Source organism: Pholis gunnellus, assembly GCF_910591455.1.
Source record: "Pholis gunnellus genome assembly, chromosome: 16".
NCBI lineage: Eukaryota > Metazoa > Chordata > Actinopteri > Perciformes > Pholidae > Pholis > Pholis gunnellus.
Genome location: NC_136543.1, coordinates 4,458,297 through 4,472,000, shown reverse-complemented (window position 1 = coordinate 4,472,000; position 13,704 = coordinate 4,458,297). Strand labels below are relative to the sequence as shown.

Below are 13,704 nucleotides of genomic sequence, written 5' to 3'. Positions count from 1 at the left end.
GCAGTTATCTATGCCGTCTTCAAAACCACCAGACTCCATTGAAACTCTACTTCATTTTACTTCACAGAACCCGGAGTTGCTGGTCCTCCACCGCCCCAATCGATCATGTAGTTTCTGTTATTGTGTGACTTTAGTGAATCAAACTAAGCATTTAAAACGCCAAAGTCACACAAAAACACAAACAAGATAACCGATGGTTTTCATCAACGGAGTCTTGTGGCTCTGAAGAGAGCGTAGAGATCTGCTTCAGTTCCCTGTCGAAAAAGGCTGTCTGGCAGCATGTCACAGCCGAAAAAGTACCTCATACAAACTACTACAATTAAAAAAATCCAAACTACCCTTTAAGTTGTAGAAACATTGTAAACCATTGTAATAAATAGTAATGTAGAAATAAAATACAGTAAACAGACAGGGTGCCTTACAGTGAAACTTGTTGTGGCACTTTAACCAACGGTGTGAAGATCTTTCACATGAGAAACTGGACTCTCTCTCTCTTTTTCCCCACACTTTCAGTCTTTTGACACCATCTCCACGGCGACCTGTGATTCATATGATTTATGTCCCATTCTTAAGTGACTGATGATGCAAATTCCAATTAATCAATGAGCTGCGTCCCGGCTCTTTTCTAAGGGGCACCGAGAGGAAATGTTCTGAGGACATCTTTTCCATCAATCTTTGATGTGTCAATATACTTGGCAGGGAGTTGTTGATGTCTTAATGCCTCTCTCACACACACACGCACACACACACAAATACATCTTTATCTTTCACACATATGGCCTCATGGACTTTGTCTTTCAAATACTTGTACACACACATCTCAGGGATGCTATGCGAGTGCCATTGCAGCAGAAGGAAGGCATGATTCATCCTCCTCGTGTTAATGTTTTCCATCATAGTTAACCCTCCGGGGATGGTTTATCGCTGCCCTTTGCCCTCTGTGTCAAATAGCTGCTCTCATCCATCAGTTTCATATGTAATAATACCTCGGATCAATACAGGTCACGACTGCTCAACGTTTATCGGACCTTGCGGTGTCCACAGCAGCCACAGATGCTCTGCGTTGTGCTACCGGCTCTAATGCACTGTGCTGCTGGCGTTTGACATGCTAGTTTATTATAGTAATGTATCAGTTTTACAAGCTAAATGGGTTCTAATTTTTTAAGATGTGTGCCATTTAAGCATTAAGGGCTCTATTTAACACAAACCCCAAAGAAATTTCTCAAAACGTTCAAACGTCTGTTGGCTGAACATTGATTAAACCTTCAGAACCCAAAAGAAATTAAATATTTAACACTGAATTTTATGAAAATATATATAAAGTCATCGATTTTCTTGCGATGCAGCCATAAAAACCTTTGATTAAAAGTGTGCAAGTCATAAAATATGAAAACCATGTGTTCCTCTGAAAAAATGAAAAGTGGAATTAGGCTACAAACTGCACTCTTCATCAATTGATTGCATTTAGGGTTGGTCTGGTGTGACCAGTGTCTTATTGTGGCTAATGTTAGCAAACGTCAGCTAGATATTACCATGTAACTAACACTATAGAGTCAATTCACTGACTTTTCTTCAGTGTTTAGCATTTACCCCGAGGCTGCTTTTGATTTGACTGGTCCTTGAATCCGCAACGTGACGTTGAGTTGAGTTTCTCCCAAAGTTGACTCTGTTTCAACTTTTATTTTTTAATGAAATACCCTGCGGTCCGCTGCAGCCTAAACACACTAACACCTTTTTTTTTTTTTTTGGTGTCCTGTAATTGCAGCTTGTGTCCAACAGACCCAACACATCAGTCTTGATAGCATTTCTGTCCTCTTTTTGTCAGGTTCATGCTTCATCAGAACAGACCAGCTGGACGGAGAAACGGACTGGAAGCTGAAGGTTGCTGTCGGCTGCACGCAGCGGCTTCCTGCAGTGGGGGTACGGATACATTACGACGCAGTGCGCCTCTGGTAACAGACAAACCGTGTGAATGAGTGGACGAGTGTTTCGTTATCTTGTCGCTCATCAAATAAACCTAATCACTGATGATTGACAGACAGTAGCAACAGTCTGGACCTTCCCTCTAACTGGAGGCGATACTCAATACTTCACATTTAAGTTGAGTCGATTGTTGTTGTTTTGTTCTTTGCCACTTAGTGTGATCAGAGAATTAAAGTTTCAGCAAGTCGTTCTGAAGAATGAGCCGTGGCATCCGTGTAGAGTTTCAAGAGACGTGAAGATAGCAAGAGGCAGAAAAGGATGCTTGATATCTGTGATGGTAGAAAGTCTGCCTGACAATATTATGGAAAAGCCCCTACAGATAAATAATCTTTCGCTTGATCTGGTCTGTTGTTTAGTGTCTAACCAAGTCCCGCTGAAGGACAAGTGTCCTCCTGAATAATCTCATCCACTTTGTGGTTGAACATTTTGATGATTTCAACAAAGTCTTTTAGATCACACTGATCTCTTCCCAGCTCTCCTCTCTCCAACTCTCACTCGCCGCGTTCCAGCAACGAATCACATCTCACGATATTTCAAAATGAGACTTCTCCTTGAGCGAGACTTGGTTGGACACGTAAACAAACAGGCCGGATCAAACAAAAGCTGACCGCAGCAACTCAGCCAATACTGAACCATACAATTTAAAAAAAACGTTGTCCCCTTTAGTCACTTTAAAAATACCAAACTTGCTCTTTAAGTTTGATAACCACCAACAACTCGAGAGTACCGACTACATTCAGACTTGTGTCAGCTCTAAAATCACTCAATAATTCCAATTTGCTGTGCAGCCGCACTGATCTCTCTCAATGCGTCACGATGCCGCTGAGTCTCTGAGCGCTGCTCTGTGAGATGCTGGAGCAACACTACTCTCCGTTGGGGGGTTCAGTAAAATAATCCTCCCTGCTCCTCTCTGAACCGCTCTGCCCCATGTTCTCACCAGGAGAACACGATCTGAGCATGACTGAGGGCTGCCTGGCTGCTGCAGAGCCCGCTTACCTGAATAATTTAATATTTACACCCAATTTAGTTCCAAAAAAAGGGTGTTGGGTGCTTGACGGGCCGAAGGCTGCACTCCTACATGCTGGGATGACTGAGAAGAAGCAGATGATTGAGGACTTATGGTTCAGGCTTTATTATTTTGTCTTCTTTTCAGCTTCTGTTTTCTTTTTATTTCAATTAATATTTAAACTGCTTCCATGTTTTTATGTCATTTCTGTTCAGCTGAATCCAATAACAAATATCCAATATGTCTTCTAAAATAAGAGAGCAGGTCCATTTTGCACCAGAAGTGAGAAAATGCTCTGAACTGAAGGTCCACTTATCTTTTTGTTGTTTCACTTGAGGACCATGAAATGTTCACGTAAGTGGACCTTGAGTTGAGATTATCTTGTGAAATCATCATTTCCAAGGTTGGGAATGAATTTTCATTACAATTATATGTCTTTGTAGGAGTTTAATTGACACTTAAGTTATTGCAGCATTAATGTAAAGTATACTAAAAGTTCCAAAAATCATACATCGCATTACGGCTGAAACGATTAATCGATTAGTTGTCAACTATTAAACTAATCTACAACTATATTAATATTTGATTAATCAGTTTGAGTCATTTTTAAAGAAAAAAAAACATTCTCTGATTCCAGCTTCTTAAATATGAATATTTTCTGGTTTCTTTACTCCTTTTCTACAGTAAACTGAATATCAAAACAAGACATTTGGTGACGCCATCTTTGTTTCTGTTTTTTTTTTTTTCATTTGACTAAACAACTAATCGACTAACGGAGAAAATATTTGTCACATTCATCGACGATCAAAATATTTATTATTGTCAGCCCTACACAGCACCAAGTAAAAATGTTTGTCACTACAAAAAAAAAAAGAAAATCTGTATGTAAAAGAATCACCAACTGTGGTAATTGATTAAATAAGACTTGTGAGTTTTCTATGAACGTATTAATGCTGCTTCTTCATGCCTCCTTGTCTCAGGACCTCTTCTCCATCAGCTCCTACGTCTACGCCCAGAGGCCTCAGCTGGACATCCACAGCTTTGAGGGGAACTTCACGCGGGTACAGTAGCTCGCTGACGTTTTTACGACCTGTTAAACACACGCAGAGTATTTCTATAGAGACCGGGTTGACATAGAAGACGTGTATCACCGCCGTGTGTTGACAAGCGGTCGACAATGAGATCCTGTGTGTCCATCCAGGGCCTGTTATCTCAGGCAGCCATACATCTTACATCACAGGCAGCTTCTCTCGCAGCTCCAGCTCCATCCATCCCGTCCTGCTTGTTGCTCGGTGAATTTTTTTTTATTAATAGCAGATTAGCGCAGCCCCCACAGAGAGGAGAGCTCCAGTACAAAGGGAGGCTTTGTGGCCCGTCTTCACTCTTGGCCACACACCAGGCTTAGTGAGCGAGCACTTCCTCCGCTCATTCATCCTCCGCGGCCTTCCTTTGCATAGCGTGTGCTTTTAGTCCGAGCAGGATGGGGGGGGGGGGGAGAGAGAAAAAAAAAAGGGTTCCCACAGATCCGCAGCAAATGAACTTACCTATTTATGAGGGTTTCTCTTTTCTTTTTCTTTTTTTTTTCTTTCCTCGAGACGGATATGGTGGCTTTGTTTCTGCGGCCTATATCGAGACCCCCCTCTGCAGTTATGAACACCGCAGTGCGATGCCAATGTCAGAGCGGTCGAGCGCTCTGCAACCTGCCATTTATTTTTCATGCACCTCTTCCCACGTCTGAGTGGATTGACAGGATGTGGCTGCTTAGGTATCATAATTATCATATCGGGCAGGCAATTTGAGCCGAAACTGGAGCCTCGACTCTGCACTCCTGACTCCAGCCATTTCCAGCGTTCTTCTTTATTTAAGAGAGAGGGGTAAAACAGAGAGGGGGGGGGGGGAGTGAAACAAGAGGCTCTCCAGGGGCTTTTTTATCACTGAAATCTCATCTACGTGTTCTCTCTATACTGTTTTTTTAAAAGGAGCCTCTATCGCCATGCCAGTTCTAGTGAAAGTATTGATAAAGGGACCACTGTATTGCTACAGTCTGCACAACTGTGTCAGGTGCTTGTGAAAATTAATGGCACCGAGGAGCCCGTGTGGGCTCTCAGCTGAGCTCGTTTTCCTCAACTCGAGACAGCTGAAAGGTAGAATTCAGGCAGAATTTAGTTTGCCTCGATAAACCGGGGAATCAAATTGGCAAAAATAAATCCTTTTAAATGCAATTTTTCTGCTATTGTTTGGTTATTTGGTTTTCAAACCATCATGACCAGCCACTACTGTATATACACAGCTGAATATATTGCTACATTTAAAACCAGCCACTTGCACTTTGTATTGCACAGTCATTGCTATAGTATTTCTGATCACTACATTCGCTGTAAAGACATTTCTCTGAATGTGAGCCAAGGTTGGAAACAACTATCCTCTTTTTATAATAATTAAATAAAATATTGTAAGAGCCTTCAGAATTAAGTTCTGTCAAAAGATGAAAGTTGAAGTCTGTTTCAGCTTTTTGAAAGGTAATTTACTTTTTATACACATCAATTGTCTTTCACTGTCTTAAAGCAGAATGCAGGGCTCCATGGTCGTGGTTTTGTTTGTTTGCTCCAGGCCCACACTGAACAATGCTAATTAGTTCATTCATTCATTCAACATGGCTTTCTGTACTTTGCACTACACCGCCCTACCATAGTCACACAAGCTTTTTTTCCCTTTTTATTCCCCCTGTAGGAAGACACGGATCCACAGGTCCATGAGAGTCTGAATATTGAGAACACGCTTTGGGCCAGCACAGTTGTTGCATCCGGTAAGTGAATGACAGCTTTTATTACAAGTCCATTTTATATCTTGAAATGACATTTTTACCAGATGGTTGCTCCTCCGAACATGCCTTGTTTGTCAGGAAGTAATTTAAAGAACCCTTTTAACAACATTAAAGCTGCTACGAGGATTTTGTGTTGATTTTGGCGTTCCCTGTGGACGACGGCGGAAGTGTTTCCGAGCACCAGAGCCTTGACAGTCGGCTATGCGCTGTTCTGGTTCTCCCGTGCCTTCCATTCCCGTCAGCGGATCCAACATTACAGCCTGGGTCTCCAGCAGCGTGGTGTCGGTGTTGGCTCCCAGCGAGGTGAAGCTCTGCTGCTGGCCGGAGGAGCAGAGCTTCTGCTGCCGGAGCTCCGACTGCAAAGCCGGATCTGGGTCTGTGCGTGGCGGGCTGGTCGCTGCTGGAGGCCCAGCTACAGTCTGAAGGAGGTTCTGGTGAACCCGCGTGCTATAAATCAATTTGTCTGTTTCGACCATCAGATAATCTCTGATGGTCTTGTTTACTTCTGTCGCTCTTATAGAGGTATCAGTACTACATTGAGAACGTTCATAGCCAGTGTAAAGTACCTTGAATTAACTTAAAATACTTTATCTCTGCATCAAAAGGAATGTTTCCATCCACCTGTTTTTATGTGCAATCTATGCTTTAAAAATGGAGAAAACAAAAGAAAAAATAATCCCAAGAACGTTTCATGTACTTGGGTGAAAACATCAAACGGTCTACTCTGTCCTGCCTCTTCGGTTGTACACAGAGCCTTCATGACTCACCGTTACAGGCAAACACTCCACCAGAAAACAGTGCTAGTAAAAAGAGTCGGGGTGCTGGGAGCGTATGTAACCTCACCGACCCTGGTTCAAGTCTAGACAGGGGCCCTTGTTGAGTCCCCCCCCCCCCCATAGTGGCGCACAGCAGGGTAAACGTGGATCACAGGAGACACATTTATATTCACATAAACGTAGCTGATGGCTTGAAACCCTGAAACAAAAGCGACTCCAGTCCCTCCTCGTCATTGTGCTCAATGATTTAAGTGATTCCTCTTGTCACAAAGAGTCGTAGCATTAAACCCCGAAAGGCGTTTGATTTGATGCTGCCATGTGCTTGTTCAAAGAATACCCAGAGTTGAGGTAATCCTCCCTCGCTCCGACTTGGCGATTCCCCACAGTAAGGCCTGTGTCAGTTGAGAGTGTTTGACGCTCTCAGCGACGGCCACACCATTGATTTGCGGTGTTGCTCTCCCCTCTGGCCTGACCTTGACCAGAAGAACAAACACACACACACACACTCGCACTAAAAAAGCCTGACTTAGACCCCTTACATCATCGCTGCTCGGGAATGTCATTGTCCCTCACAAGCCTCTCCTTGACAGACTCTTCACCGGCATTCTGGGCACTTGAGCCGGCCCGGGATCGCCCTGCATATTCCCTCTCTCACAGGCCCCAGTCCAGCTGTGACGAGAGAATTGGTTGTTCGCATATTCAAATTGAAGCCCCTCTGCATGCTGAGCCACAAACCATTTGTCACATGGCCCGATATTTCTGAATGTAGAAGTCGACGAGAGCAATTCATCACCCCTCTCTCCTCACCACTGGTCTCTTTCTGTCTCTCTCTCTCTCTTTTTCTCTCTCTCTCTCTGCCTCCTCTTCACTTTCCTCCTTTTTGTTTTCTGCCCATTTTTTACTTTCTTGCCTTTGTTTTTTTTTATAGTTTGGGGATTTCAGCGGCTGTATTTCGTTTTTATTATTGCCTCTGCTCTCCCATTAAGCTCATTTAATATTAATGACTCATTAATCCTCTGTAATAAGGCCACCGTAATGAATTGGCAAATAAAGATGGCAGTGTATTGATCAGCTTTTATGAGCTTCCATAGGGTGGCTGAAGGCCCCGAGACTCTAAGCGTATTAAACTCCTGTCTGTTGGCTTGAGTGGCAATGAGACTAAACGGCCTCAGCTCAGCCTTATTGTGTTTCCTCTCATGCAGTTCATCTTGCTTGACCAAGATGAGTGTGTGCACGTATGTTTGTGTGTGTGTGAGATGGTGGGGGTGGGGGTGGGGTGCAGTTAATGAGCAGCATTACTTTCCTTGTCTCTCTCCTTGGCAGGCACGGTGATCGGGGTGGTGATCTACACAGGCAAGGAGACCAGAAGCGTTCTGAACACCTCCTCTGCCAAGAACAAGGTGAATACTTATTTATTTTTTTTGTGATTTGTTTAGGACTTTTTGGTCACAGATACTTTAAATGTAAGGGTATTTTTTTTTTTTAAACAAATAATGTCTTATTTTCTCCATATAACAGTTCAAAGATATTCAGTTTTTTATATATTTCTTATATTTATACATTAAAAAATGTCAATTGATTGATCGCTAATGTGGATGAATTTCCTCTCCAACAGCTGATGTAAATCACACTAAAAAGCACATTGTCTTTCTGCACAAAATGACGGCTTTACACTGATTTTGGGGTCAATTCAAGATTTGTTGTATTTTTCATGCATTTCCCAAACCAAAGGCTCGTCAGGTGATGCCAGCTTAAATACAAATGTTTTGTACAGGCTTCAAAGGGTGAGACACCTCTCTCAAAGTAACATCTGTTCCAAGTTCCCCTCTCGCCACCGCCCCCCCCCCCCCGGCCTCTAATCACTAATCAATCACTATGGCGAGGTGGTTTTGTAACCTTGACTTTCTAGATAAAGTTGGACCTGTCAATGCAAAAGGTCAACGCCGGCTGCTAATTAACCAAAAGGGAAATTAACTAACCGAGGATTTAAATGACATTTTCAGCTGAAAGTTAATCCCGCGGAATCCCCATCGAGTGTTTTGTCCCCCGATCGGGGAGATTAATGAAAATCTGATTCTAAATATAAGATTTTACCTGGAAGATAGCTGAGCTAGATAGACGCGGGTGGACTGATAGAGGCGGGCGTCGGTGGGATCTCAGAGGCAGCGCTCCGGCCGCGGCGCATCTGCCGTGACTTTTACACACAAAGTTCTCACCTCACAGCAGTCTGCACCGCTAGAGCTCTCCGTGGCACAGCACGTCTTCCCCTACTGCGGCACAGTTTTGACACCGTTGTCTTTTATTAAGAACGCTGATGTGGCCGGTCGAACAGCGGTGGGCGGGCGGAGGGGGGGGGGGGCACTGTTTTGTGTAAGCCCGACAGCTGAGAGGAATTCAATATTTCAAGGAGATGATGTCAGAAGTGCCAATATGGAGACTGGGGATTGGGGATGGAAAGTCGATACAGTGTGGCTAAAGTCGCAGGAACGTTTTGGCCTCATATAATCTGTTGTGACACCGGCCAGGACGATGTTTGCACTTGATCAATCTGACAGAACAGTCAGGCATGGATTCGCTCTTTGTCTCGGCATTGTGAGACGGACCTCCATCCCAGTGAAGAGGCAGAACAATGTCATTTGACGAGAGGCTGCTCGTCAATAAGCGGTGTTTGTTAGAAGTACATATCCAAGCACCCAATACTCGGCTCTCTCCACACGTCTCTCAGACGGTTGAAAAAAAAAGAAAAGTCAATTTCAGTTTATTTTCTTGACTTTCTTGATTTGCAGAGGCACCAAACAACACACTACTTACTGAAGTCTCGATATTCTTCTGTTTTAACTCGATGAATATTCACGTGGCAACAGTTCTTCATCAGAAGTACAAGCCACACAACACAGGCTGATTGAGTCATTCCTTTCCCTTTTAATGGCTTTGAGATGAATGGAGTAAAAAAATGCACTTCTTTTTTTTAAACTTTTTTTTTATTCATTGATAGCATCTTTAGGTTGAGGTAATTGAGTCCTTTTCCCCTCCCCTTGACTGAATGAATAATGACTTCATCTGATCCCCGGCAAGGCTTGGAAAATTTCGACCAGCCATTGTTCAAGCAGAAGGGGATCCTGTGCTTTTCAGGCACGCACTGTGCTCTCCGTCTTAATTTTTACTCATTTTAATCCACCCAAACCCCCTATTTTTCTCAATAGCTCAACCATGAACCGTGTAGCGAGGCGCTGGGGTGGGGAGATACCCTTCTCCTCTGCGCACCCTGCTACTGGGACTTTAACAGCAACTGATAAATCAGTCACACTGGTCTCCCAGCTCTCCCAGTCCTCAGGGGAATGGGCCTGGTGGGGGTTTGGGGTGGTGGAGGAATTCCGCTGCTTTTTATATGCGCTTGGCCCCCCCCCCCCTTCACCTCCCCTCCTTTTCAGAGCCAGTTCCTTTTATTTGAGGGAGGAGAGATGTTATGTTCTGCTGTTTTTGTAAGCGTGGTGCGTCAGAAGAAAGCCCTCTGTGTACAGGGCTTCACTGTGAGCACTGCCAGAAAAGGGGAAGGGCACTTCTTTATTTGACATCTTTTTCCCACATGCTCCATTGGCTGCGAGATACACTCAAAAAATAAAGGACAACTCTGACCCCCTTTTTTCTCTCTCTCTCTCTCCAGTAAGCCATCTCAATATGGGAACTTTATCTATTTATCCGAGACCCTTTGACCCTCCGTTGCATTCAAGGACAATACTTCAGCACGACAATAATGCAGCTTGCGGTTTACCACAAAACAGTGCCACCAATAAACCTATTTATGTCGTACACATGGTTTGCATGATAAAAGCCTGCAGCTAAGAATGTCTTTCACTGGCTTTCTGTGTAGCATATTGTAAGGCTTTGAGAGCAGATGGGAACGTTACAAAGAGTCTTCTCTAGCGTAAGCTGTCAGAAAAGGAAAAAGATTTTTACTCCTAATATCCAGTCAAATGATTTGATTCCAGTTGAACCAAACCTAATCCACACACGATTGTCTTAATAATGTATTCCATGCTAACCTGCTTAGAGGAAATTAGTAGGGCGGTGATGCTGTAATGTCTGCTGTTTTGACCGCTGACCTCTTGTACCCACAGGTTGGCTTACTGGACCTGGAGCTGAACCGCCTCACCAAGGCCCTGTTCCTGGCCCAGGTGGTCCTGTCTATTGTCATGGTAGCGGTGCAGGGGTTTGTGGGTCCTTGGTTCCGCAACCTCTTCCGATTTGTCGTGCTTTTCTCTTACATCATCCCCATCAGGTACTTTTGAGATTCTCTTCATTCTTTGAAGATTGTTTTTTTTGGGGGGGGACCAATAAATCCAATAAAGTAGAAAATATTCAACCCTTGCTTTGAAACCATAGCTCCCCATCTGTTTCTTTTTCTTTTTTCTCAAACATACCAGATCTTTAATTCAGTTTTTTATTGTCATTAGTTCTGTGATACATAACAGCTTTGGTTTGTGTTTTCCATGTGTAGCTTGCGTGTAAACCTGGACATGGGGAAGTCGGCCTACGGCTGGATGATCATGAAAGACGAAAACATCCCCGGGACTGTGGTGAGGACCAGCACCATCCCAGAAGAACTGGGCCGGCTCGTCTATCTGCTGACAGACAAGACGGGTAGGTGTCCAGACATGCTGAAGAACTATTACCTCTACAGTAGATTTAAGTTGGTGCTTAAGTTAAAGCCAAATTACAACTCACTTCAAGAGGGCAACTGGTTTGCATACAACGTAGGCTGTTCATGTTCTGATGGTAGAATGTGTTTACTGTAGGTTTAAAGGTCAACAATTATTTTGGGAACTCCAAAAAACATTTAAAGCACTGGCTAACGCAAATGTTGCTAAGCTAACCAGCTACACAGTCAACGATTGTGTGAACCATAGATGGAATGTACGTAAAGATCTTAATATATATTTATACAGTCACAGTTAGGGAAACTTAGTTACTAGTTCTCCTCTAGACGTTCCTCCTCTACATACAAAAAGACGTCACAGGTGCCTCTGCGACTACTACGCTCAACAGCAACTGTCAATTATGACGATTCAGCCCCTTTTTATAGCATCAAAAACGTATCATAAAAGTGAACATTTGGACATACATTGGCGTAATATGAACTACCTAATATGACAGAAACCATCTCCATTTTTTAAGTTTGGCCTGTGTCCCCTCCACTAACATGTAGGGGGCGGGGTTTATTACCTATACTGCAGCCAGCCACCAGGGGGCGGTCAAGATGTTTTGGCTTCACTTTTTGGGAACTGTAATGTCGTCCATCTTTGTATACCGTCTATGGTAGCACAGATTCAATCCCTGATCACGGCTGTGTTATCAAGCATGCACAACATTGTTACCCTGCGCCAGACATGAATGCATATCAGGTGTTCCGTGGAATTCACTTTCTTAGTACAATTAGAGCTCAATAACATCTAAAAGAGCTATAACGGGATAATAGTGGAACCTAATCTTCCACTGATACAGGGCATAGAAAAGAAGCACAATAAAAATAATATATATATCACGTAATAATCCCAATAAAATGCACATCACATCACTACAAGTTGGACTAACATCTCCTGTAAATTTGCACTTTGCTCATCTAAGACCTAATACTTGATATATCATTAATTCACATTACAACTAAGCCGCTTAATTGCAGTTGAACAATAAGCTTGTCAATGTTGTGAGTTTAACAAAAGACCTGAGGACCAAAGTTTCACCAAATCTTCCGAATTTGTGTTGTTTATCCTCCTTCCACTTCATTTCACGATCATGGCCTGATTTTCTAATAACAGATAGCTGCTCTTTGCTAACGCTAGCCAGTGTGCCAGAGTGATAAACTCCTGCGGTGGCCCGAACATGCTTCTTTGTCTTACCCCACTGATCTAGGTAGGAATAGATTAGCTGTAGAGCCTATTTATCCAGGTTGATAGTTAAAGCACATGGAAAGAAGAACAAACAATCAATCCAATAGAATTGGTTAACCCCGTGGCTCTAATGTTTTTGGGAGGTAGATGCCCTCTAATCAGCTTTATGCTCTATCGGCACACATTCTGGCAACAGACATCCATTAAACCAGGCCATTGCCCTCGTTTTCAAAGTTTGTTTTTCATTCGCTCAGTCTTTTTGTATGCAATGGTGTGTCTTGTCTGTTAGTCAGAGAGGACATGCAGTCCATATTGGTAATGAGATTAGGTCAATGAGAAGGCAGTCACACCAGCCTGCAGGTCCCATGATGCATTGTAGGCAGTCCTCTGGGGACAAATGATGTGCTTTCTGTGTGTGTGTGTTAGTGTGTGTGTTCTTGTGTGTGTGTGTGTGTGTGTGTGTGTGTTCTTGTGTGTGTGTGTGGGCTTTCAGAGATGTTGAGTGGCTTTGAATATATTCTATTTTTGCTATGACGTAGTGTTTTAAACACCTCTGATGTATTTTTACACCTGGCAGTTTTTGTGCCCAGTTGCATAAATCACTTCCCATCCCGTCATCCTACATTTTCATCTAAGGATTCCTTTGAAAATATTGCATAAATTCACCATAAGGATTTTCCTTGTCTTTAGTTTTTGCCTTCAACTGCTTAAGTATTCCCTTATGTGTTGCTAGAAGGTCCTTAGTTAACATGTTCCTCATACTTTTAATTAAGGGACCCATACCATTATCTTACAGAGACTGTATATAAGAATGGGATGTAGTTACCGTGACATCCCCCATTGGTTTGTGGGCCATGGTTTTCAATAGTTTGGCCTTTTGACCGTCTCCAACTCGTTTTTTTTGCCACCAAAAGTGACAGGAGAGGGTTTAACAGCTGTTATCGTTATTGGCTACATTGTGACCAGCAACTTTGCAGCTCGCTGTAAAACAAGCCTCTGGGGGGCAAGAGGCTGTATTTGTGGGGTTCAGCAGATATCGGGGCCAAGAATTCCTTTTTTGTGTGCTGTGCCGATAAGTTGCCAGATTGTATTTCGGCCAATGCGTTACGCCTCTTTTTTTTTCTTCTTTCAAACGGACTGTTTACCTGCGTTCAACCAAAGCCTAGTGGAACGTGATTGGTCAATACTACCCAGACTACAAACGTAAACCAGACCTTTTCTGGTACC

General features: G+C 43.2%; 1 protein-coding gene across 1 annotated transcript in view; it reads left to right on the top strand.

Moving 5' to 3' along the window:
• Nucleotides 1-13,704, top strand: part of atp9b (ATPase phospholipid transporting 9B) — a gene marked incomplete at its 5' end in the record, with an annotated part of 40,168 nt that overhangs the window by 9,119 nt on the left and 17,345 nt on the right. Inside the window, 6 exons of the mRNA XM_079176398.1 lie at nucleotides 1,826-1,920; nucleotides 3,970-4,050; nucleotides 5,720-5,795; nucleotides 7,913-7,989; nucleotides 10,708-10,868; nucleotides 11,088-11,230. Of these exons, the coding sequence (XP_079032524.1) occupies nucleotides 1,826-1,920; nucleotides 3,970-4,050; nucleotides 5,720-5,795; nucleotides 7,913-7,989; nucleotides 10,708-10,868; nucleotides 11,088-11,230 (633 nt within the window). The remainder of the gene's footprint in view (nucleotides 1-1,825; nucleotides 1,921-3,969; nucleotides 4,051-5,719; nucleotides 5,796-7,912; nucleotides 7,990-10,707; nucleotides 10,869-11,087; nucleotides 11,231-13,704) is intronic.